The sequence below is a fragment of the Heterocephalus glaber genome, unplaced genomic scaffold (assembly GCF_053883595.1).
Source record: "Heterocephalus glaber isolate CG9 unplaced genomic scaffold, H.glaber_assembly_v1.0 deba00001564, whole genome shotgun sequence".
Taxonomy (NCBI): Eukaryota; Metazoa; Chordata; class Mammalia; order Rodentia; family Bathyergidae; genus Heterocephalus; species Heterocephalus glaber.
The window spans coordinates 19,760,715-19,787,080 of NW_028258351.1; the positions used below are offsets into that span (position 1 = coordinate 19,760,715).

At 47.0% G+C, this 26,366-nt stretch overlaps 2 protein-coding genes, 1 long non-coding RNA gene, 1 other non-coding gene and 1 pseudogene across 5 annotated transcripts; 2 read left to right on the forward strand and 3 right to left on the reverse strand.

Annotated features, from left to right (window-relative positions):
* Nucleotides 1-79: 79 nt before the first annotated feature.
* Nucleotides 80-3,073, forward strand: LOC110344421 (uncharacterized). The gene is made up of 2 exons (XR_002387011.2): nt 80-1,100; nt 1,221-3,073. It is a non-coding gene; the product is annotated as an uncharacterized LOC110344421 (long non-coding RNA).
* Vamp2 (vesicle associated membrane protein 2) lies at nt 1,609-6,563 on the reverse strand. The gene is made up of 5 exons (XM_004857482.4): nt 5,309-6,563; nt 4,667-4,787; nt 4,060-4,218; nt 3,926-3,977; nt 1,609-3,395 (listed from the first exon to the last, which is right to left on the reverse strand). Coding segments are annotated over exons 1-5 (351 nt in total). The 5' UTR covers nt 5,311-6,563; the 3' UTR covers nt 1,609-3,378.
* A 7,433-nt stretch (nt 6,564-13,996) lies between these two features.
* LOC147823906 (U2 spliceosomal RNA) lies at nt 13,997-14,158 on the forward strand (annotated as a pseudogene).
* A 6,480-nt stretch (nt 14,159-20,638) lies between these two features.
* Nucleotides 20,639-23,182, reverse strand: Tmem107 (transmembrane protein 107). 2 transcript variants are annotated; one of them, XM_087191794.1, is made up of 6 exons: nt 22,947-23,182; nt 22,703-22,770; nt 22,503-22,605; nt 21,677-21,779; nt 21,379-21,467; nt 20,639-21,048 (listed from the first exon to the last, which is right to left on the reverse strand). In XM_087191794.1, exons 1-5 carry the CDS (start codon nt 23,031-23,033, stop codon nt 21,415-21,417), a joined length of 414 nt encoding a protein of 137 aa, XP_087047920.1. In that variant the 5' UTR covers nt 23,034-23,182; the 3' UTR covers nt 20,639-21,048; nt 21,379-21,414. The 2 variants fall into 2 exon arrangements, with proteins under 2 accessions (XP_087047920.1, XP_004857541.2); XM_004857484.3 differs by having other exon boundaries at nt 21,677-21,773; nt 22,505-22,605; nt 22,947-23,180.
* On the reverse strand, nt 20,648-20,782 carry LOC147823907 (U8 small nucleolar RNA). Its single transcript, XR_015443316.1, has one exon. It is a non-coding gene; the product is annotated as a U8 small nucleolar RNA (small nucleolar RNA).
* Nucleotides 23,183-26,366: the final 3,184 nt, after the last annotated feature.

Here is a 26,366-nt window from a genome sequence, read left to right on the forward strand (position 1 = left end):
CACATTGATTGGAAGTCTGAGCGGAAGCCACCCCCGCACCCAATTCTGAAGTTCTTATTGGTTTCTGGGGTCAACCCCGACCAGCCTAGATCGGTAACGCAAATGCCAGTCCTGCCCCCTAAGCTTTCTCATAGGCTGAGCGATCTCAGAGCTGTAGAGGACACGTGCCGGCGTCCTCACGCGGCAACTTGTTTACCCAGAAGTTGGAGATTTTCCTTGACGACACTTACCCAAGACTGCGGAATCTGCGCAGGCGCCTCGAGCCTGACCTGTACGCAAGCGCAGAAGTAAGCAGCGATGGCGTAGGTGGGGACTTTTTGCGGAGAGCCTCTGGCTACGGAGCTGTGGCCTTTGACCCCCACCCTACACCTTTGATGCTCCCGAGCCGAAGATGCTGTTAGGGTGAAGCGGTCTTCACAGATTAGCTCCCGAAGACGATGATGACGCTACCGCTACCTCCTGAGTGTTTTCTGTGCCTCAAAGAGGTTTTCTTACTACCCATCCCCCGACAAATGACCCTGAGAGCCAGAGGTTAAGTAATCCGTCTGAATTATCACGCTAGTCAATAATGGGGCTAAAATTTGAACCCGGGTCCCTGATACCATACTGGTGTGTCCTAGGTACTATGGAAAGAACCCCTAAGTCTTCAGGGATTCAGAAGGTAAAAAGCACAAAGCCCTAGCATATGATAAGCCCTTTAAATAGGTGGAAATTATAGTGTGTACTTAATTAAAAGAATTACTTGCGCCCCACAGGACTGCTGAATCAGTCTCCAGGGATGGGGTTGAAAATCTATTTTTAAAACCATCTCTAGCAGTTCTTAGGAGCTAGCAGGTTAGAGAAATATTACTAGCTTTCCTGTACTACTGAATCTTCATTCCTGCACTACTGAATCTTCATTCCTGCAGCCCTGAGAGGTCCAGCCTGCAATTCACCCAGCACCCTCCACTCATCTTAGTGCCTGGTGACGGTGCATCAAGGTGAAGGCTGGGCCGGGGATTTAGCTCAGTGGTTTCGCCGCCTTCCACGCAAGCTCAAGGACACGAGTTCGATCCCCGGTACCAAAAAAAAAAAAAAGCCGGAGGCTACAGGAGTTCCAGGTAGGATCTGGAGTCACAAATCACAGACTAGAGTGCAAGGGTAGGACACCATCTACCCCATGCCACACTAGGCTGGAAATTCCCTGAGAAGACTCAACAAATATTAACTAATCCTTCTAGATGCTGGCACTGTGCTAGTCACAAAGGGGAAAAGATGCTTCATGTAAGTGGCCATCGCCTTCAGGCCTAGGAGGAATGATCACAGGAGCGACTACAGCATCTTGGAGCTAAATCTAGGAGAGAAAGGAGTCCACACCAGGAACACAGCCCAGCAAAGAGTGGGGAGGAAGGACTGGGAAGCCCCCCAGGGCGTGGACGTGGGGACATGACACTTCCCATTTACCAACACGTGGTCCCCCCCTGGTCACTTTGGGAATCACACTTTGGACTGCCCAAGGTCAGGGCCTCCTGCAAAGCCCCTTTGCAATTATGTTTTCAACTTCCCTGTTAAACCTGCAGGTCTAATACCCTTCCCCTTGATAAGAAAAATCTTAGAACCGACACCAGCTGGTTATTCATTACACATTTATTGTACATTTTCACAATCTGGATGCGCCACAGAATTGGGGGCATAGGGGTGAGGGAAGAGGGAAGGCAGGGGACACTGGGATAATATGGAGGGGTCTAGAACACAGCACCTCCACCCCCAGCATCTCTCCTACCTTTTCACACCACAATTTAGATCTCCCTGCTCCCCCTCCACACAGAAAACCTGGAGTGTGGGAGGAAGATATTGGGGGCCCCCTCCAGTGGCAGGTTAAAGGACTGCATCCCTCAGACCCCTAAAATTGTGCCATTTAAAAAGACATTAGACCTTTGCTCTGTCACTTCACCTAATGAGGGGACAACTCTTTCTTTCCCTCTCTCCCTCTCCCTCTCTCTGGGCTCAGCAGCCCTGGAGAGGGGTGAGAATCTCCATCATCCAGCAAGTCCCATACACACATTGGCAGTGACTAGTACCCCCACTCTGTACCCCCACCCTGAATACGGGGGGGGGGGGGCAGTCAGAGGAGCTGGGCAGTGATGGGGGCAACACCCCCCAAATTGGGGAGGAAGGTTTTCAGTCCAACCTCCAACCTCCAGCAGGGTGAGGCCAGAGATTTCAGGCAGGAATTGGGGGGATTCTCTACCCTGCCCCACTCCTCCCCAAGGCAGTGATGACCCCCACACACACATACTGGCAGCCACCCCTCCCAAAAGAAATCAGATTGTGGCCAACCCCCAACTCTCCTGGTGGGAGGAGGAGGTGGATCAGGCAGATGGAAGGGAGGGAGACCCCATGGGAATGTCAACTGAGTGCCCCACATGAAAACCGGGGAGCAGGAATGTAGGGAGAGACCCCAAGTGGCAGAATTATTGGTCCATCACAGCACACTAAACTCCAAGACACTTACACACCAGCTGGGGGCAGGGAGAGGAGGGTACAAGAGGTTGGGAAATGGGGGTAGGAGAGGCAAACTGGACTAGAGGGTGTGGGAGGGGGCAAGTCTGGGGACCAGAACAGTCTGATTCCCCAAAAGCCCAGGCTCCCCTCCACCTGCAAGTAATGTCGTGCAAATGAAAGTGTGATAGAGGACCAATAGGTACTAACTCCTCAGTAAAAAAGAAACACATGGGCCAGAGATTTAGCTCAGTGGTTCCAGCACCTGCCTCACAAGTGCAAGGTCCCGAGTTTGATCCCCAGTACAAAAAAAAAAGAAACACAGATAGAAGAGTGACAGAACTAAAATTAAATTTTAAAAAAAGGCTGTCGGTATGCAAATGTATGCTAATTAACACGCTGGAAGCTCCCAAACCTTGGGAATCTTAGGACCAAGTAGGGCCAGTCTCAGAGCCTACCAATGGATGCAAAGATGCACCTAAGGAGGCCTGGACAGGTGCTTTTTATTTGGGGGGATTTTGCATGGAGGGGAGGCATGGGGCATCAGTTAAAGGAGAAGAGAGGAGAGGGAATATTGCATAGCAGATGCAAATGAAGGGACTTGGGGTTGGTCAGGAAGAGGGGGAAAGATAAGAAAAGATAGATGACAGGAACCTCAGGAAGGGGTGTTAAGGACAACCGGAAAAATCTTCTAGTAATAAAACTACAAACAGACCAAATATATATAATATTATATATGTATAAATAACAGCTGGCTATTTACAGGGGGGCACACACACGGACACACACACACACACGGATCCAGGGGAGGGGGCTGAAAGATATGGCTGAGAGGTGGAGGAACGGCTGGGGGTGGGGGAGAGGCCCTTCTCTAGGCAGGGCTGACTCCTCAGGGATTTAAGTGCTGAAGTAAACTGTGGAGAGAGGGTAAGAGAAGGAGAGAGAGGGAGAGGGAGAGAGAGAAAGAAAGCAGAGTGTCAGGCCTGGCCCTATTCCAATCCTCCCCACTCCCCAGCTGGCTGATGTCCCTTTCCCTCTTGGCCTCAGTTTCTCCATTTGTAAAACAAAGGGATTGGACAGATGGGTTCCTTCAACTCTACAGTACGGCATTGGGGCTACACCCTCTTAGTAGACCACAAGTGCTCAAATAGTGAGTATTTGGCTTCCTGGTCATTTTTCAAGCCCCTAGGTCTTTTCTGTCATCTTCTACCCAATTCCAGGATTCCCAGACCGGGATCTTCGGCCCAAAGGGTCCTCAATGGAACACTGGGGCCCACTAGCTTTCCTGTTTCCAAAATCTTACAAGATGAATCAGGACTGCCATTAGCAGCTATATGTGTCTTTTGTTGAAAAGTAAAAACTAGGTTAATGACCTTCAAAACCCAGAATTCACAGGGAAAACCTCTCCAGAGAAAGGGCCCTGGCCACTCCTGCCCCCACTCACCGATGATGATGATGAGGATGATGGCGCAGATCACTCCCAAGATTATCATCATCTGGGGTGAGAAAGAAGATCAGTAAGACAAACTATGACACCCTCATTCACCCTGAAGTACTCCTCCCTGCCCCTACCCTTACCTTGAGGTTTTTCCACCAGTATTTGCGCTTGAGCTTGGCTGCACTTGTTTCAAACTGGGAGGCCCCTGCCTGGAGTGCGTCTGCGCGGTCATCCAGCTCTGAGAGCTTCTGGTCCCGCTCCAGGACCTTATCCACATTCACCCTCATAATGTCCACCACCTGGGGGAGGGGCCACGAGGTGGGGTATGTGCCAAAGCCCACCTCAACAGAGGCACTTCAACATGTGCCCACTGTGCCACACAGAGAACATATACTCTGATGCTGCCACGCCAACATGCCAAGGACATACACAGAACATGCCCAGCACACCTGGGGACATGTAAGGAGCACAGATCAGGGGTACACTGGTAGCCAGATATCTCAGGCAACCTGTCCATCACCAGAACACACCTGGCCAGGCTGGCACACCCTGGGCTAGCACAGCCGATTTAACATCCCAGAGCTCGTCTAAGTTCGTGCTCACAGGGCGACAGGGACAGGGCATGGCATGTCTTTCACCCCAAACCCAGAGGCGTGAACTGTCATCACACTCAACCAGATCGGGCCCCATACATGTCCGCAAGCTCCAAGGTCCTCTGCCACTGCCTTGGACAACCCCAACACTCACCTCATCCACCTGGGCCTGGGTCTGCTGGAGTCTCCTGTTACTGGTGAGGTTTGGAGGGGGCGCAGGGGGGCCACCCTCCCCAGCCGGGGCGGCAGGGGGGGCGGTGGCAGCGGTAGCAGACCTGAGGAGCAGGAACTGATTAAGATCCTGGGCCTGGAGCCTCCGGCCAGGGCTCCGCCCATCCACTTGTCCATCCTTTCTCCCTCCAGTCCCTTTCGGGAAAGCGACCCAGTGGGAGCCCCGGTCACTCTCTGACAGCCGCTGCCGATGAGCTGCGTGACCTTGAGCAAGGCCCCCTTCCCCCTCTGGGCCTCAGTTTCCCCGCATGCCAAATGACAGCCACCTCACAGACGTGGTCCAGGGTCCACCCGCAAAAGACTGGCGGCAGTGGTGACAGGGGCGGGGCGGGGAGGGCAGACGGACACTGGGCCCGCTCCTCTCCCTCGCGTGGCCATCTGTCCGCCTGCTGGCCCGGAACGCGGGGCTCCCTGGCCCGAGGCGCGCAGTCCCAGGCGCCAGCTGGATGCGGGCGCGAGGGACGGGAGGCGCGAGAGCGAGACCCCGGGCCCTCCCTGCAGCCCTTTCCCAAGGGCGGCGGCCGGCGCGGGGGAGCGCGGTGGGGCCTGCGGGCGGCCGACTCACATGGCGGAGGCAGCGGGCAGAGGACTTGGCAGCCGCAGTGATGGCGGCGGTGGTGGCGGCGGCAACGGCGGCGGCAGGGGCGACTTGCGCTGGCTCCGACCGGCGCTGGCTGTCCGGGATGGGAAGATGGCGGCCGCACGTCACCCGCATCCGGGCTCTGCGGGCGGGGGCGGGGCGCGGCAGGCGACGCGGAGGGCGCGGGCCGCGGGAGCGGGGCGGGGCGCGGCCGGCCGCCTTCGGAGAGCCTCCGGCCTAGCGCCGGCCTCCTCGCTAGGGAGATCCCAAAGGTGACTGCTGGGCTCCCCCAAACCCGCCACCAATGCACCCTGTGTGACCACAGACCGCCCGAGCCACCCCAAGCCTTGGGTCCTCTGCCCCTTAAGGCACACCGCAGCTAAGACTCACTCGGTCTCACCCCAAACCACATCCTCCCCCATCAGTGAAACCAACAAAGTAGTCCACAACCCACACATCCCAAAGGCTCACCCTGATCCTGGGTCTCAACACCTGGTGATCCTCCTTCAGCAACTGGAATGGGCTGGGGATGGGAAACGAGAAGGGGCTAATGCAAGTTCTCCAGCAATGTGGACAGCTGGGGACCTTGCTACTGGCCAGAGTGGAGTAGTGGAAGTTGGCCTCACTCCCTCATACTGCAAGGTGATGTCTCAGGGGAACCCTGAGGGACAGAGAAGGGACATAGCACACCCCCACGCCCCCTGCCACCCCCGGTCCTTGGCCTAATCAAGTCCCAGGGGGTCCTGCCAGCTGTGAAAGCTGCCTGTCTTCATAGGTCAGACCAAGGATTCTTGGTAAGCAAGCTGAACAGGCCCTCTAGGGGGCAAGCTTAAGACCCCAGGGAGGAGGGCACAGACCGCCAGTGGGACTGCTTCACATGGGGCTGCAGGGTAACCAGAACCAAGCTCGGACTCAGCCTGGGGTCAGCTCCCCTGGTGCACAGGACAGGGCTCAGTCATTGATCCCCGGTAATGGGCCAGGGCCAAAAGAGGACAGCAGACAATGGGAGCACCTGCAGTACTTAGGTTACAGGCGCCATTTCACATGCAGATTAGCCTCACAGGTCTGACCTTAGACAGTTTCCATCCTCTCCCAAATTTAGTACATATGTAGGTACTAAATATGTATTTGTTAAATGGCATGATCTAGCTGAGTGTGGTGGTGCACGCCTGTGATCCCTGTACAAGGGAAGCTGAGCCAGGAGGATTACCACGAGTTTGAGGCCAGCCTTGGCTACATAGTGAGGCCCTGTCTCAATAAAACCAAAATGTAATAATAAGAATAAATGGCATGATCTGGATGACACGGTACAGTAGTAGATTGTCCTAGGTCTGGTCCATCCCTGACTATTTTCCATTTAGGTGCTTTAAAGGGACCCAGCAGCCGAACATACTCCCACCCAGCTTCTCAGGCAAGATGGGACCAGTAAACTATGGGGGGGCGGGGTGTGAAGGAGGCATGGGGAGTGCTCACTACATCCTTGGAAGTGGGTAGACTTATCTCTGAGACAAACAGGAGCTGGCTTTCTCCCTCCCCTACTCTGGCCTCCCAGAGCCTCAGGGTGTGAGTCCTCCTCCACTGCAGTGCCCCACCCCCCTCCAGGGGCAGAAGCCCAGGGACCAGCTCTGTCACCAGAGGTGTCATTTCCCAGCTATCTGGGGGAGGTGAGTGAGCAGGCAATGTGTGCTGGGTGTGGGGATTCAGCCCGATCTAAGATAAAATGCTCTCAGCTTCTTCCCCCTCCTAGGAGCAGCCACCTCCCTACTCCTTGCGTGCTGACACAGACTGACACAGATGTATGTGCTGGCTTGGCCTGTGTGAAAAGGAAGAGCAGCTTCCATGGGGGGTCTTGGGTCACACTGTGGGGAGCTGGCTCTTCCTTTTTGTCCCTGAAACCATTCTTTCTTTTTTTTTTTTTGTACAGGGGATTGAACTCAGGACCTTACACTACCATTCTACTTTCTAATCAGAGAATAAATATGCCAAACCCAGGCTTGTAAGTTCAACAGAACGCCAGTGTCTGGGTATAAGATAGGGAGAGTGGAAGCAGGTAACAGGAACAGGCAGAGTCCTCCCACCTGCCCCAACGCCCTACTCTACCTGGAGGGACCCTAGTAGGGGAGCCAGGCAAGTCTATAGACTCTGCTTGAGGGCTGATCCCCATTTTTCTGGCCAAATTCATGGAATGTTGGGAAGACTGAGCCCCAAATACATCTGGAGAGCCCAGGCCATTGGGTGTGCCCTGGAAAGCTGGCACTTGCTTTTGCCAGTGAATCCTGGCGAACGCATTAGCACAGTAGAAACAAGGCCATAGAGGAGCCCTGGAAGTGGGGACCCAGGAGGATCCACTCAGAGAGGTCTCTCACCTCTGAGCAGCCCCTCCCATCCCACCTGGCTGCCCTGCTAAGAATCTTCAAATTTAGATCAATGGGGGATGAGGGAGAAGGGGTGAGGTGTGATGACTGAGAGTTCACCTGGAAATAAGTAAGAGAATGTTTTCTGAAAGCAGAACAAAGGCCCAAAACATAGGGGGAGCTGAACTGTAGAAAGTAGTGTATTGGCATAACTGTGACAGTGGCTTCCACATGTAACTGCTTAGGGATGGTGGTTGAGCTTCTACCCCTGCTCCCCAAGGCCTGAGGTTCATTCTCAACAGGCACCTCCTGGGGTTCTGAGGCAGGCGACTAGAGAAGGCGGGGTTTGTCTTCTCCTCTCCAGACAACTGCTCAACTGCTGTTTTAGAAGTTAGGGCAGGAGGCTGGGTCATTCCCCCACTGACTCATGGACTTGCTCCATCCTCATGAGTCAAACCTGACAGAACTGGTAATTAATTTCAAGGACCTTATGTATCATCGCAGCTCGTAAAAAGACCTTCTAATTACTAGGAGCAGACAAAGTGTGCCCAGATGGGGGCTTGGAAGTGAAGTCCACTGCCAGCAAAATCACCAGTTCAAATCTTGTGACCTCTGAGCAGCTCTGTGGTTGAGATGGGTCCTTCTGTGCTACCAGTCAAGCTTTGGGCTCCACAACAAAAGGGAAACATTCAGGGCCTTATGTGTGCCAAATGCTTTACCTGGATTGCCTGGAGTCCTCGATTATTTTTCTTTTCTTTCCCTTTTCTTTCTCTCTTTTTTTTTTGGTACTGGAGATCGAACTCAGGTCCTTGAGCTTGGGCAGCAGGCAGCGAAACCACTGAGCTAAATCTCTGGCCCCTCTTTCTTTTTAATGTATGGGAGGGATCTCTTTCATTCTTGGAGACTTTCCTCTGATATCTGCTAGTTCTTGGCTCTCTGTTCTTATTCACTAAAGAGCCACCAAGAGGCCCAGGCCCAGGTCCAGTGGGAGAAGAGGGGGTGGCAGGACAGGCAGAGGAACATTCATTTTCTTTTGGCTTTTCTATGGGAAAGAGAAAGCCATTTCTTGGGTGGCCACCAGAATGTCACTCAGTGGTAGGCTTTCTCTGGAGCCAAGCACCTATTTAGCTAGAAGTCTTTTTTTTTTTTTTTTTTTTTGGTTTTTGAGACAGTGTTTTACTATGTAGTTCAAGCTGGCCTTAAACTCACTATATAGGGCCAGGGATTTAGCTCAGTGGTTTCGATGCCTGCTATGCAAGCGCAAGGACCCGAGTTCCATCCCCGGTACCAAAAAAACAGCAAAAACAACAAAAAAACCCCCACCATATAGCCTAGGCTGGCCTAAAAGCCACACTCCTGCCTCAGCTTCCTGAGTGCTGGGATTATAGGCATGCATGCGCCACCATGCCCAGCTAGCTAGAAGTCTTACTACAATCCATTTTAACAATTTTCTCAAGAATGAGCTTTAAAAAAAAGAAAAAAAGAATGAGCTTTTAGGTATCCAATTTTCTTGCTGTTACAATGCTCTTATGAATGAGGTAGGCAGTATATATCATGTATAGCTGCATATTCCCTATGATGATTGTTATCATTATGTATATCTAAAATGTACCAATAAATGTTTTGCTTCAAAAAAAATGAATGAGATAGATATTATCTTGACTTTATATTTGGGGAAACCTAGGCTTAGAGAGATGCCTGGAGGGGCCCTTGTTTTGTTTAATAAACTTTTTCACATACAGAATGGTATTTCTTTTATTTCTTTTTTCTTTTTTTTTTTTTGTACTGGAGATTGAACTCAGGTCCTTGCATTTGTGCAGCAGGCATCGAAATCACTGAGTTAAATCCCCAGCAGAATGGTATTTCTTTTGAAAAATCTTTTTTTTGTCCCCCAGTACCAGGGATCGAACTTAGGACCTTGCGCTTGCAAGGCAGGTGCAGTGCCACTGAGCTAAATCCCCTAAATCTTCCTTTTTGAAGTATTTTAAAAAAATTTTTTATTAGTACATGTTTGCAATACATTATTACACTCATCATGGGTGTTGGTACATGTACATAACACATTTCTTTTTTCTTTCTTTCTTTTTTTTTTTGGTACCAGGGATCGAACTCAGGTCCTTCCGCTTTCGAGGCAGGCAGCAGAACCAGTGAGCTAGATTCCCGGCCCCACACATTTTTTTTTTTTGAGACAGGATCTCACTTAGTGCAGGCTGGCCTTGAACTCACTATGTAGCCCAGGCTGACCTCAAACTTATGGCAGCTCTGCCTCAGTCTCCTGAGTGCTGGGATTACAGGTGTGCGCCACCACACCAGCCCATACCTCAGGCACACTCTCAAGTGCTTGTCCCCATACATATGCCGGTGCACACATGTGTGCTCACTCCAGTGCACACATGTCCATGCTTTCCTAATTCTTTTTATGTCCCCTTTCCCCTCTCCCCTCTCTTCTCCTTCCCTTTATCTCTTGGTCACAAAATCTTTTTGCACTAAAGTATGATATACATAAAGTGATATCTTTTGGAGGGGGTATGGGGATCGAACTCAGGACCTTGTGCTTGGCGGGCAGGTTTGGCCCCTCTGATCTACATCCCCAACCCATTGGTATCTTTTTAATATGTATAGTTCTCCCTATGCAAGTACCAAACCCATGCCAGGAATAAGGGAGGAAAATATATAACAAATGATTGTGAGTGATTGTCTCAGGAATATTTTAAAAGAGAACAACCTCCCCGGTATCAAAAAAGAGAGAGAGAGAGAGAGAGAGAGAGAGAGAGAGAGAGAGAGAGAGAGAGAGAGAACAACCAAAAAAGATCTTTAGAAAAAGCTAGGAATATAGCTCAGTGGTACCCCATTTGCCTAATGCATGAAGCCTTGGCTTTGACCAGCACTACAAAAGAAATTTTAAAAATTTAAAACAAACTCTAAAATATGTAAAAGAGAACCTAGCAGGCAGATGGATTGTTACTGGTTTACTCTCAGTCACCTGTTTGGGAGAGATAGACTTGGGCATGACCTGTGTGCCCAGTGCTCAGGGAGGGCAGCCCTGCTTGGGCTGGTGAAGATTTGACCAATTGCCATGAGTTGGGACAGGGAGTCAGCTCATGTCACTACAGTAAACCAGGCCTAGTGTGAACAGTGATGTGCCATATCCCAGAGCCCTGGCGTACACAGGATAAGACCGAGGTGGATCAGTCTTCTGGGACAGGGAGCCCGGGAGGCCTCATGGTCCCAAACCCTGGCTTTCCAATCACCATTCATTAGAGATTCACACGGCTTACAGCAAGCTTGTCTGAAGGGAGTAGGAAATCCCCCTCCAAACAATATGGCTATCAAGAATCCATACCTTCTTTATTTCTCTCCATATTGTGTGCTGTGCCCAGAGTCTGACTCGTAGTACATGGTCAATAAACACGTGTTGAATTGAGTCAGCTGATTTGGCCTGGCAGCCAGGAGACTTGGGGTTCTAGTTCCAGTTCTTCCACTCTACATGGAGCTTTCTCCCTGGGGTTCATTTTCCTTATCTGTTAAATGAGGGCTTTTGGGGGGGGGGGGTGCATGCCGTAATCCCAGCACTCGGGAGGCAGAGGCTGAAGGATTGCCGTGAGTTCAAGGCCAGCCTGGGCTACATAGTGAGTTTCAGGCTGCCTGAACTATGTAGTGAGACCCTGTCTCAAAAAACAAATAAGGGCCGGGGATTTAGCTCAGTGGTTCCAGTGTCTGCCTCAAAAGCACAAGGACCTGAGTTTGATTCCCGATACCAAAAACAAAAACAAAAACAAATAAAAAAAAAACAAAAAAATGAGGGCTTTTTCATTCTACAAAGCCAGGCATTGTGCTAGCTTCAGAAGCTACAATAATACACAGGAAGAGATTGTTAAAACACGGTGTGTCTTTGCTGTGATGAACTTAATGATCAAGATTTAAACCAGGGGCAGGGATTTAGCTCAGTGGTTCCACTCCTTGCCTTGCAAGCCCAAGGTCCCAAGTTTGATCCCCGGTACAAAAAAAAAGCTATAGTTTCTATATTTTTAAAATTTATGTTCAAAATGCCCAAAGTTCAAAAGAACATGTAAACTAGGCACAATGGCACAGGCCTATAATACCAGCTAACTATGAGACTAAGGCAGGACCAGCCTGGCCAAATTTAGCAAGACCCAGGGTTCGAGGCCCAGCACTGGGTGGGGACACAGTTCAAAAGAGAAAGTCTCTCTCCCTGTATCCCAGCCATGCCGTCTTCCTTACAGCATCTGACTCTCCCAGTTGCCTGTGCTCCTTTCCAGAGATGTTCCTCGCATATATAAAACGTCATGTTTGTAATTTTCCACTTTGATTTTTCTTTTTTTCAGTACTAGGGCTTGAACCCAGGGAGCAATGAACTATATCCCCAGGCCTTTATTTATTTATTTATTTATGGTACTGGAGATCGAACTCAGGACCTTGTGCTTGCCAGACAGGCACTGGAACCACTGAGTTACATCTTTGCCGCCCCCCCCCCCCACCGCCTTTAAATTTTCTTCATAGGCCTTTCTTTTTTTTTTTTTTGGCACCGGGGATCGAACTCGGGACCTTGCGCTTTCAAGGCAGGCGCCGGAACCACTGAGCTAAATCCCTAGCCCTAGGCCTTTTTTATTTTGTTTTGAGACAGGTCATGCTAAATTGCCCAAGCCGGCCTCACACTTGCGATCCTCCTGCATCAGACTATAGAGTAGCTGGGATTACAGGCTTGTACCACTTCACCTTGCTAGTTTTCCACCTTTTTACACTGATGTAAGCAAACTATATGCACTGTTCTGCACCTGGCTTTTGCCATCTAACATATCTTGAGCGTGTCCCATTACAGTGCACAGAATCCACTTTTTGCTGGTTTCCTAGTATTCCATCCAGTGCATGGTTGTATCATAATCTAACCAGTTCTCAGTAGAAAGTCATATAGGTGGTTTTGACCTTTTGCCAAAATGAGCAAAGCTACAAAGAATAATCTACACATTCACACTTAACCTATATACAAATACATACGGTTAATTCCTAGTTATGAAAATCCTAGGCCCAAGAGTACGGATGTTTGTAATTTTGGTTGTGATTTTGATGGGTGTGTAACCAATTTTGTTTGTTTGTTTGCAGTACTAGAGATTGAACCTAGGGCCTTTGCACTGAGCTACATTCCCAGCCCTTTTAAAAAATTTATTTGTTTGTTATTTTGAAACAGGGCCCTGCTAAGTCACTAAATGGCTCAGACTAAGCTCAACCTTGCAGTCCTCCTGCCTTAGCCTTCCAGAATATGGCACCATGCCCAGCTGTGCGACTAGATTTTTACTCCATCAATAAACAGGTGAGGCCTGTTCACCCATGTCTTCTCCCATAGTGTAGAACTTTTGGCTCATCACAAATACACTGAGTTCAAAAAGATTTCCATTTCTCCTACGGTGAATGAGGTTTGGCGTCTTTTCATGTTTCTCAGCTCTTTAACTTCTGATTTTTTTTTTTGGTACCAGAGATCGAACTCGGGACCTTAAGCTTGCAAGGCAGGCGCCAGAACCACTGAGCTAAATCCCCAGCCCATCTCAGCTCTTTATTTCCTTATCTGTGAGATATCTGTGGAAATTTTTGCATGTTTTTATTGGATTGTTGGTATTTTCTCACAGATTTCTACGAGATTTTTATGTGTCAAATTAGCCCATGCTATACAAAATGAATTACAAACATTTTCCCTAGCTTATCATCTTTTTTTTTTTTCCTGGTACTGGGGATCGAACTCAGGACTTTGACAAGCCGGCACGGCACTGCTGAACTACACCCTCACCCCGCTAGCTTATTGTCTTTCAACTTTTTTTTTTTCCCATGCATAGTTTTACTTATTTATTTATTTATTTATTTATTTAGGCACTGGGGATTGACCCCAGGACCTTGTACATTTTAAGCATGTGCCCTACCACTGAGTTACACCTCCAGCCCTACATTTTTAATAAACATTTAAAATGTGTCAATATTTTCTTTTGTGGTTTCTGTGTTTTGTCACCATACTTATAAATATTTTTCTCACTCTAAATTTATTTATTTATTTATTTATTATTTATTTATTTTGCTACCAGGGATCCAACTCAGGACCTTGGGCTTTTGAGGCAGGCATGGCAGCACTGAGCTGAATCCCCAGCCCTGGTTTTGGTTTTTTGAGACAGTCTTGCTATGTAGTCCAGTCTGGCCTTGAACTCACTATGTAATCCAGGCTTGCCTCAAACTCACTGCAATCCTCCTGCCTCGGCCTCCGGAGTGTTGGGATTACAGGCATGCACCACCACACCCAATTTATATTTTTATTTTTATCGCTTCTCGGCCTTTTGGCTAAGATCAAGTGTAGTATATTTTTATTTTTAATCGATACACAGTAATTATATGTTTATGGAGTCTGGATTGACATGTATACAATGTATAATAAACAGATCAGGGTAACTGCCATATGTATCACCTCAGGGGTCTACTGTTGGTATTGGAAATCCTCTCTGGTAACCGTTTTGATATAGTTGATGCATTGTTGTCAACCATATTTATCCTAGTGTGCTAGGGACATCTGAAGTTACCTTTGAATCCCACGCAACCCTGTACTTATCATCCACTCTCTCTCCATCCCCTACTCCTATAGGATCTGCTTCCTTCCAAAGCCCATAATATCCCTTGTACGTATAAGCCACTTTTTTTTTGGAGACAGGGTCTCGCTATGTAGCCCAGGCTGGCCCCAAACTTGTGGTGATTTTCCTGCCTCAGCCTCTCCAGTGCTGGGATCACAGGCGTGCGCCATCATGCCTGGCCAATAAGCCACATTTTTGTTGACCTGTGCACCCTTGAAGAACACATGGTTTGCTTTCCCTGTTGGCTCTTGTGACTGATCCTGCTAACAACATGGGTATACAAATATCTGTTGGAGTGCTTGCTTTAGATTCTTTTGGGTATATATACAGAAGTTCCCTGCTTACTTTTAAGTGTGATCCTTCTCATCCACTAGATCCTCTGTATTTAGTCCTATTTCTGGACTTACTGGTGATCCACATTGGCCTGTATAATCATGCAGCTGCACTACTGTTTTAACCATGTAGTTTACAGTAGGATTTATCTCTCAGAAGTCCTGGACTAATCACTATGGAGGGGCAAAGGGATTCTCATACAGGCGTGGGCCAGGAGACCATCCTGGAAGCAGAGCAGCTGATGGGATGGAGGGAGTGTCTGGCAACCGCAGGACCTAGAGCAGGTAAGGGCCTCCCCAGTGAAAACGAGGGTGCCATTACCAGAAAAACAATGGATGCTAAACAGGCAAAAACAACACATATCCAACATGTCAGGAGAGTCCCTGGATCCAAGTCAACCCAGGGAAAAGGCACTGAGCAGTTACCATAGGCCAGATGCCCTGCTACTTCTGTCCACAAACACCTTGATTATCTCAGTTAATCCTCTCAGTTATCCTGTGAGATACTGCTGTGAACTGACCTGAGCCTGTAGCTCACCTCACCACACCCCCACTGCTTGGTAAAGTTAGGTGCAAGACCCAGGTTCAATCCTCAGTACCCCCCCACCCACACACACACATTAGCTGAAGGAGAATGCTGCTCACCTACAGGTATGTTTTTATTTATTTTTGTTTGTATCAAGGATTGAACCCAGGGCCTTCATGCTAAGCTACATCTCCAGCCTTTTCTTACTTTCTACTTTGAGACAGGGTCTCAATAAGTCACTAAATTGCCCAGGCTGGCCTCAAAATTTCAATTCTCCTGCCTCAGACTCCCAGGGTACTGGATTACAGGCATATGCCACCACTCCCAGCAACACACAGGCATTTATTACAGAAAATTAGCAAACAAGTTGAATACGGTTCATATGACTGCTCTTTAAGCTGGATGATGGCCCTGAACCTTGAAGTAAAAGGTCATCAGAGGCAGATCCAGAACCCTTGGAGGCAGACTTGTAACGCCCTGGAAGGAATCATAGAGAGAGGACTCAGGCCATACATAACTCAGGGCTCAGTGATAAGTGAGGACTTGTAATAGTGAGGGTCTAAAATACTATAGCCAGTCCTCATATCCAGAATGTCACAAATTTCACAATAAAGTGAAAACCTCTTCCTGATGTTAATTGGCAAAGCCTATGGTGTTGACCAAGACAGATAGCTAGGTGTTTGTGGTAACTACTTCTGGAGTACAGATGAGGGAACTGAGGCAGAGAGATAGTGTCCTGTTGCCCAGGATGGAGCCAAGAAGGAGAACTGCACTGGGAACCTGGCAGGCTATCTAGCTCCAAAATTTGCTCCATAATCATACAGCAGAGATTTGGAAACCAGTAGTGTTTAGGAGGTGGTAGAAGACAAGAGGTGGGGTGGGACTGGGGATGTAGCTCAGTGCTAGAGCAACTGCCTGGCGTGTGGAGGCTTGGGTTCCATCCTCAGCACAGAAATAGATAAGAGATGAAGTAAAAGCCAGGCATGGTGGTGCATCTGTAATCCTGGCACTGTAGGGGCTGAGGGAGGAGGATTGCAGGGAGTTTGAGGGCAGCCCAGAGTTCAAGGCCAGCCTGAACTGGCTAGTGAGACCCTGTCTGAAAAAAAAAAAAAGAGAGAGAGAGACAGAGAGAGATGAAGTTAGGCAAGGAGGTTAGAGATCATCAACTCTTAAGAGGCAAGTGTAGGAAAAAGACCAGTACAGTATTAGATACTCAGGAACTGACACAGACTTTTTTAAACAAATAAATATTTACTGAATGATTTTGAGAAGCAGCCAGAACAGTGGAAGGCAACCACTGTTCCCAAAGCAAAGGAAGAAAAAGCTCAAAAAAGTGGAGTGGGGCTCGGGTATGGCTCAGTGGCAGAGTTTACTTAGCATGCTTCAACCCCTGGGTTCAATCTCCAATACAGGGGAAAAAATAAATAAAAAGAGCTGTCTTATTTATTGCTGGGACAAAATAACCAACACCCACAAGTTAAAAGAGGGGAGGTTCATTTTAGCCCACAGTTTGTAGAGGTTTTGGCATGCAGAGGAGAAACAGTCCATGGCAGGGTAGGCAGGAAGCAGCCAGCCTGCCTCCTTCCTGTCCCTTTTTATTCCCTCAAGCTACAAGCTGATTGATTGGTCCCACCCACACCCAGGATGGGGCTTCCACAATCCATTCAGCCACACTGGAACTATGCTAATCCATTTAGGGGACTAATCCAGATATCACACTCTTAATCCATGTTCACACACCTTATACCCACCATGTCTGAAAAGCCCCACTTATGAGCATATGAGGCTTTAGGGGGACATTTAGATACAATCCATAACAGGAAGGGGACTGGTCAACATACAAAATGCTGAAAAGAAATCAAGCTCAATTCTGAGAAGTAACTCTGGATTTGGGAACAAGAAGGCCATTAGTGAGTAGTAGTTTCTTGGGATGGCAGAGCAGGTATGTGTTGGTAGATATTTTAACAACCACCTCTCCCCCAAAAAGAAGGAAATATATAGATATAAAAATCTACTTTTATAAAGTATATGGCACAGGATTTATGATTAATAGAATTTGTAATATTTTTAGTACTGGTAGATTGAACCCAGTGGTGCTCTACCAGTCAGCTATATCTCCAACTCTTAATGATTTATTTATTGATTGATTGATTATTGAGACAGGGCCTCCCTAAATTGGCCAGGAAGAATTCAAGCTGGTGATTCTCCTGCCTCAACTTCCATAAGTGCTGGAATTACAGATGTGCATCACTATGCCCAGCCAATGTACAGTATTCTCTACTGTACACCCCACCCTTGTGTCTGATTTCAGAAATAGAGTTGTTTCCTGATTATAAGTGTAATTCTAACAGGAATATTGGCTATTTTTTACTTACAGGGATGAGTAAGACAAAAAAAAAAGTGTGAAGGTACAAATTGAAACTTCACTGGTTCCTCAGTGATTGAGTGACTTCTTTTTGAATCTTGAATCTGATAATAGTTTTCAAATCCTGAGAAAATTATTTTGATTGTGTCATTCACAATGTAACAGTTAACAGACATATTTTTCCCCTCAGTATTGGGGATTGAGCCCCAGGTCTTCTCACTGAGCTACATCCCTAAACTATTTAATATTTTTTATTTTGAGACAGAGTCTTGCTGAGTTTCCCAGGCTGGGCTCAAACTTGTGATCCTCTGCCTCAGCCTCCAACAGTCAAGCCTGGGCTACATAGTGAGACTCTGTCTCAAAATAAAAAAGTTTTTGGTGTTGGGGATTGAACTCGGGGCCTCAAGCATAAAGTACTACATATGAACTCTACCACTGAGCTGCACCTCCAGTTTAAATAAAACTTAACTGTAAGTTTACATCATTTAATTTTTTTGAAACAGTCTAAGTTGCCCAGGCTAGTCTTGAACTTGTGATCCTCCTGCCTCAGTTTCTCCAGTAGCTGGGATTATAGGTGTGTGATCAGCAATTGATTGACTGATTGTGCAGTACTGGGTATTGAACCCAGGGCCTTCATACTGAGCTATATCCCCAGGTTTTTTCTTTTCCTTTCTTTCTTTTTTTTTTTTTTCTTGACAGGGTCTAAGTCCCTAAATTTTCCAGGATGTGGCAGAACTTGCTATCCTCCTGCCTCAGCCTCCCAGAATGCTGGGATTACAGACCTGCATCACAATGCCCAGCTATTATTTATTTATTAGAGAAGGTCTCACCATGTAGTTCAAGCTGGTCTTGAACTCACCATGTAGACCAGGCTCATCTCAAACTTGTAGTTATCCTCCTGCCTCAGCTGTTGAGGGGTGGGATTATAGGCATGGGCCACCACACCTGGCTCATTTAATTTTTAAAAGCCCTGTTTAACAATCAGCACACAGAGTCCAGAATTTAGTTCAGGTGTTCCTCCACCTCGGCAGGCGCAAGGGCCCAAGTTTGATCCCTGGTACCCACCCTCCGCCTCCAAAAATCCACAATCAGCCCACAAAGTTCTTGGAAGCCAGCTTTCCCAAGTGAGTAGGAGCACTCCTGGGTGGGGGTAAAGGGTAGACTGCAACAGTAGAAGACTTTCCCTATCAAGGCATTAACTGTGGCCAGCAAGATTACCTGCCTGCATCTGAAATGAACAGACATTTCTCAGACAAAGAAGTAAAAGCAGCAAATAAACATATGAAAAAATGTTCAACATCACTGGTCATTCGAGAGATGCAGATGAAAACAACACTGAGATTCCACCTCACTCCAGAAAGAATGGCTGCTATCAAGAAATCAACCAATAACAAGTGCTGGCGGGGGTGTGGAGAGAAAGGAACCCTTCTCCATTGTTGGTGGGAGTGCAGACTGGTGCAACCACTGTGGAAATCAGTATGGAGATATCTCAAAGAACTAGGACTAGAGGTCCCATTTGACCCAGCTATCCCCTGCTGGGTATCTTCCCAAAAGAATTAAAAGGATCATACCACAGCGATATATGTGCACCCATGTCCATAGTGGCACAGTTTGTAATAGCTAAAGCTTGGAAACAGGCCAAGTGCCCATCAGCTGGAAACTGGATAAAGAAGATGTGGGGTTTTTTTTTATAAAATGGAATACAACTTAGCCATAAAGAACGAGAAACTAGAGACATTTATAGCTAAATGGATGCATATTGAGGCCATACTCTTAAGTGAAATAAATAAGACACACATGTAAATACTGAATAGTTTCTCTAGTGTAAGAAATTGAAAGTGTAAATAAGAATTAAAAGGACTAAAACGAATAATTGATAATTTGAAATAGGAAGAAAAGGTCCAAAGGGGTAGGGGAAGAGGGAGGGGAAGGGGAAAGGAAAGAAGGGAAAAGAAAAATTATGAGAAAAGAAAAAAATGGAAACAAAGTCTTTGTAAGTAGGGAAGGGTGGAGGGGGGGAAAGGCGTACAGGTAATGGGGAAAAAATAAGAACCAAGATACATCATGTACAGGTACAAGCACCCAAAGATAAATGTAAACATCTTGTATACCTAAAATGTACCAATGAAAGAATTTAAGCAAAAAAAAAAAAAAAAAAAAATTACCTGTCTCTCTCCGATCTACTCCCGCCAAACTCCATGACTTCAAACTGCTCTTTTGGAAGCAGCTTGGGCAAATTACTCCCTACTCCATGACACCTTTAAGTCGCTTAAAGCATTTACCACAATTTGCACAATTAAATTACTCTGGGTGTACTGGAAATTGTTTCTTTTCCGTCTCTGTCCAAAGATCTGTAATGAGCAAAACTCAGTAAGGGTCATATCCAGATCTATTCCCTCAGTACCTATTACAGTGGTCTGTATAGTAAAGGAACAGTTAAGTATTCACTGAACGCTAAGGATGAAGGGGTATCATAATAAGATGGATAGATGAAGACTACACATATGTAGTGTTATGTGTAAGGGACCGCCAGAAAACATGTTATTTTTTTGCTAATGAAAAGGCCATTGAAATGGCCTTGGCTCCAAATTCACAGCTGAAAAATACAGTACTGAGAACCTTCCGAACACACACTGAATCTGAGAATATTTATCTAAATGGCAAAACACAGATCTCTCTCTTGTTATTTGTTTGCATAACGTTTACTCCTGTGTAGGTGTATCAAATACTTTCCTCTAAACTTCTCCCAACACTGACACGCACGAGTGAAAGTGTTCTCCTCAGACTGCTAAAACCTTGGTTCTGTCAGGTTTCTAGGTATGGGTACCAACCACCACAGGAAGAAGTACCTCTCTGAAAAAAAAACAAAAAAAAAAACCACCCCTCTTCCCGTAATGATAATTGGGGCCAGGGATGTAAACCAACGGTTTCGTCACCCATCTTGCAAGTACAAGGATCTGAGTTCGATTCCCGACACTAAAAAAAAAAAAAAAAACTACGCAGTCCACCTCAATACAGCCAGAAACATAACCGTAAAATATATAAAAAACACAAAATTCTCGTAAGTCTGTTTGTATATCACATTTAAAAAATTAAAAAAAAGTAAAATAGATCGTCAGAAAGAATCAGATAGGAGCAATCAGAGTGTTGCAAGCCCTGATTACGCATAAACGTTAATCACGCATCATGCATACTCCAATCATCATATTCTAGCTGTTCTCCAAACGGAGAAACAGGTAAGGATTATCCCACCTGACGATAAAGCAAAAGTGCTGCTGCTCCCGACTCAGTAGAAAAGATTCCACTAAAAGATAGGGTGATTATATTACGTGTTAGTCTGAACAACTCAGTCACTTAGCGTTCTTCCATCTCTAATGCACCATTTATTCGTAAACCTTTAAAATAATTTATTTTCCACTCAGCTGCCAAAAATGGAGAAACAAATTCCTTCCCAGGATGCCTCGCTCACGTCGTGCTAGGCGCAGCCTTATTTACATATCCCCGCCCACTTTCTTCCACCGCCATCTACGGAAAAATCAAAATAGAAGCGATACAGATTATTTTACGGTCGGGAGAGCCGCAAAACAGTCTTTCTTTTCTCCAGCAGTTTGGTCACCCTAATTGTCTCGTGAAAGTGTAAGGCTTGTTCTTACTATAAAATATATTTTATTATAAAACTTAAGTAAAACGCTAATCCCAAATTCAAGAGATAATCACCCCAAGAACACCACCCTCTACCACAAGCAGTCTCGAGCCAGGACGGGGGTGGAGAACAAATGGGCGAAGATCGAAGCCTATGCCTTCCTTCTTCCAGAACAGTAAGTGGCCCCTGGTTCCTCCAGTCTTCGTCCCTACCTTCCTCCCATGAAGATGATCAGAAAGGTTTCTTTTTCAGCCCCAAAACAGCGACGAATAATGCCATTTCAGTGACAGCTGGGAGGGCACTGTGGGAGGTAGGTGATGGATTCAGAGCCTCTTCCAATATAAATACCCAAATTTCCAGACTAGAGACCCCCAACTCTAGAGTACAGGGAAGTGCGATGAGGGGAGATCTGGTATCTCACACACGGAGGGAAAAAGGGCTGGATGGGGAAACCTTCAGATTTGGGGTAAACCTTCCCTCCCCATTCCCAGATAATGAGTGCTACCGCACCTGCAGAAGGCAAAAATGTACCAGTACGTAGTACACTCCCAGCGCTCGAATATGAAGAAGGATAGGGCCACAGAAGCACTACAGTGAGCCCCGATGGCTTGAAACATACCAGAGTGAAGGAAAGTCTTTGGATCCACAAGTAATGATGGGCCTGAAAAGACCAGTGGTAGGGTTGGCATCTGGCTTGTCTTTTGCCCTCTCACCATACTGCAAGGGCCAGAATCAGCAGCAGCCTTGTCATCTGAGTTTTAGGACAATCATGTGAGTAGAAGCCAGAGCTGAGCTGGTTCAGATGGGCCTCCCCCCATATCCAAGGGCCATACTGGACCCTTGGGGTGAAGCAAGGTAGCCTCCTCACCTACCCCAGGCCACACAGGAACGCAGACAGAGACTTAATACACTCTGCTGGAATCACACTCTGGTGCCCTGGTTCTCCTAGTCCCCAACTCAAAATTTAGAAGCCTTCTCTGATCTATGTGCCTCACCTCCTTAGTCTCTCTTGAGTTCTCATAGTGCTTTATATTTTTACACACTCTTATAGCATGGTGTTTATCAGATTGACTTATGGATAATGTGTGTCTGTGTCTGCTTGGTCCTCAAAGGAGAAAGCTGTTTTGAAGACATCTGGGTGTCTCCAGTGCCCAGTGCCTAGCAGGGTTTAAATGTCTGAAGATTGTATTAAATCCCCCACACTGCCTGAGATCTCTGAACTGATTTTGTTTGCCGGCTAGGACAGAGACTTTGTGCCAGAAAGGACTAGTTGAATGGCTGAAGGGAGTCATGATGCAAATAGGTGGTGCGGGAAAGGTAGACAGGCAGGAAGGATACAGATGAGACTCTGAGTGCTGTTGAACATGGAAACTCCTGAGAGGAAACCGGCCAGCTCCACTGCAAAGAGGCCCAGGGTGACAGAAAGTGCTGTTAACAGCCTGCAGAGAAGAAAGGGATTGGATCAGGCTCTCTGGATTTGGAAGACCCTTCCTTCCCACCACCTCCTCGTTCAAACCCTCTGCCCCAAGAGCTCACTGAATGTCTTGCTTCTTATACTCCTCAGGGGTGAACCTGAGAGGCAGGCAAGCCAGGATGTTGCTGTCCTGGGGAACAGGGCAGAAAGAAAAAGAAGTAAAAGAGGAGAGGGCTGTAGGGCATGGCTAGGGGCGACCCGGAATGAGAGGACCCGAGGGGATAAAACCTGGGGGAGGGGTGGGGTTACCCTGGGATTTCAAAGAGGTGGAAAAGCCAGCCGCTGGCGGGGATCGGTGCGTCTTACCCGGGACCAGAATAAGGTGATAACGACTACCAGGTGCGCCAGGAGCGTCAGAAAGCGAGAGGGCACAAGGCCCGAGATCCGACCCATGGCCTTCGGGTACAGGGGCACCGTGTGGAACAGGGGCAGTGATCTGGAAGTTCAACGAGGTTTACGCTTGAAGTCTCTGCAGACTGGCAAACACCCTTCTCGCACTCCTTCCCGCTCGCCCAGGCACCGCCCAGTTCCCTTGGTAACTACGTACCTAGGGGCTACTCCTCCTCCGAAATCACGCGAGAACAGTATGTTCTCAAAACGCTAAACGTTTCCGGGACAGCCCTAGTCCACCGGAGGTATTTCCAGCCAGAGTTGGGCGGGATCTGAGTTGAGGCTACTTCTCTGTGCCCGCAGGGCTGTCAGCGACTAAGAGTGTGCGGCAAGTACCGCACCGCCGAAACTGTCCAGGCGGGGTTGGCGAGCAGAAACCCACACTACCCTGGCCGGGAGCATCACGGCCTCTACCTGGCTACCCCCACCGGGAACCGCGCAGCCCAGGTGTTGTCCAGGAGGACTCTTCTCACTTAGTCACCCGAGACCATTGCCACCTCCACGCCGGCTTAGATCGCCCCCAGGTCCAAGACTGGGACTCTCCTTTTCCCGTCTTTTGCATACTTTTAGCTTCTCACTGCCTTGGCACAAGGAGATAAGGGAACCGAAGGTGGAGAGGCGAGTGTCCCTAGGTTATCTGACAGCCACATGTTTTCCGAAGCGCTTCATTGGGGTATTCCAGATCTGAACCTTCCTGGCGGCAGACTGATTATTTACAAAGAAATTGTCTGTTTGGTGAGGGATTTCCAGAGTGCAGAAAACAGCTAGTTCCCTGGAAGTAGGGTGTGGGTGAAATTCGACTTTGGGGTGCGGAATGGATCACCAGGGCCGGAAAGTAAAGCGGGTAGGAGTAGAGGGAAGGAATGGAATAGTCTGCGTGCCTAGGAGGGTTGCAGTTGGCTAGGGTCCAGACCCAAATCTGATTTCGTTATTGCTTTGAGGTCCTGGGCCCTCAACATTGCGTTTTACTACCAGCGACCTGACTGACCTCTGGGCCTCAGCGAGAATCTCTACAGATTCTCGCCACGTTCATTGCACAGTCAAGCATCATCCTCAAGGGACCTGCAGACGTTTTCCCAGGAGAACAATCTCTCCTACCCACTCCTCAGCTCTGTGCCTTTAAGCCTGTCTAAATGTCAAGCCCAAGAGGCATTTCTCATTCATTCATTCATTGGACAGATATTTATTGACCATCTAGTAAGGGTCAGGCACTGTCCTGGGCTCTGGGAGAATATTTGGTAGCAAAAGTTTCTACTGTCCTCCAATTTATATTCTAGGCACCAAGATCTCGACAAATAAGAAAGCAAATAACAAGCCTGCAAGGTAATTGGTGCTATAAATAAAAAGTTTTAAAGGGAAACACTAAAGTAATATGGTCAAGGAAAAGGCTCTTTGAAAATGGGCCATTCATCCTTAAAACTTCGTTTTAGAGAATTTGGCTAAAATGAAAGGAAATACATTGTTGTTTCCCGGATTAAACTCAGGACCTTGCACTTGCAAGGCAGTGGGACCAATGAGCTAAATCCCTGGCCCTTTAAAAAAAATTATTTTAAACAGTATCTATCTATGTAGCCCAGGCAGGCCTCAAACTCAGGGTGATCCTCCTGCCTCAACGTTCCAATGCTGAGATTACAGCCATGCACCACCACATCTGACTTTTCTTGTTTTTTGTTTTTTGAGACAGGGTCTCACTATGTAGACCAAATTGGCCTTGGAGTCAAAATGCTTCTACATCAGCCTCCCAAGTGCTGAGATAATAGGTGGCCACCACCACACCTGCCTGGCTGGATTTTCTTGTTCTATAGACCAGCAGGTGAAAAAATTCAGAACTCAAAGAAAGTGAAATCTTTTAGGTCAAGGTCATGAAAGACAAAGACTGAGGAGCTCTTCCAAATTAAGAAAGACTAAAGAGAAGTGACAAAGTTGACAACTTTAACGGGGGCCAAAAAAAAAAAAATTATTATAAAAGATAGTTGGTAAAATTTGAATAAAATTTGTGGCTTAGATTGCATCAGTATTAATTGCCTGAATTTCTACTTATTATTCTTTGTGGTGATGAGAATCAAACCCAGGGACTTGCACATTCTAGGCAAATGCTGTACCATGGAGTCATATCCCCACCTCAACTTCCTGATTTTTTTTGAGGGGGGGGGGGACCGGGGATCGAACTCAGGTTCTTGAGCTTTCAAGGCAGGCCATGGAACCACTGAGCTAAATCCCTGGCCCCTACTTCCTGACTTTTGATAATCGTGCTAGTATTAGGTAAAATAATCCTCTTAGAAAATATACACTAAAATACTTAGGAGAAAAGGGCAGTACAGTATTTCTGCAGCTTGCTGTCAAATGATTCAGAAAAAATATATTCCGTTTTTATATAGAAAGATGATGAAAACATGCATGATCTGGGTGAAAGCAAAATGAAATTCTTTGAATTATTTTTACAGCTTTTCTGTAAATTGAATTACTTTTTAAAAATGTTTTTGAAACTTTTGGAAGTCTTTTATTTCCCCTTTTGGTGCTGGAGGTTGAGCCCACAGCCTTGCATGTTTCATATTCTACTACTGAGCTGTGCCCCCAGCCTCCTTTCAAGTATTATCATTGAGACAGGAAGCAGCATTGTAAAACGAAAGTCATTTCTACCACCCCTATACATTGCACTCCTATGCATACTATATTGTATTTTTGAAACTTTTTTTGTTTTGTGGTGCTGGGGATCTAATCCAGAGCCTCACATATGCTAGGGAAATGTTCTACCACTGAGCTACACTCTCAGTCCCCATATATTGAAACTATTTAATGCTCTTCTCATATAAAACCACCTCTTCAGAAGGCAGCATGAGCCAGGCATGGTGGCGCACACCTATAATTCCAGAATTCAGGCAGCTGAAACGGGAGGATTGCCAAGAGTTTGAGACCTGCCTGGGCTACATAGTGAGTTCAAGGCCAACTTGAACTACAACTGAGAACTTGCCCTAAAAACAAAACAAGACAGAAAACAGCACAAAGCTTTTATAATGGAGTCAAAAAGTAGAGGCAATGTGATCTCTAAAATTATCTTTTATCCTCATGAAATAAAAATTATGATCATTTAGTCTTTACTGAGGAATTAGTTTTTGTTTGCTTGGTTTTTTTGTTTTGTTTTGTTTTTCTTTGTTTTTCTGAGAGGAGGTCTTGCTATGTAGTTCAGGCTAGCCTCAAACTCACTATGTAGCCCTGACTTGCCTCTGGGCTTTCATGATTCTGCCTCAGCCTCCAGAGTGCTGGAATTACAGGATTGCACCACCACACCTGGCTAGGAATTAGTTTTTGAAAGAGGGAAGTTTAACAAAGTCCCTT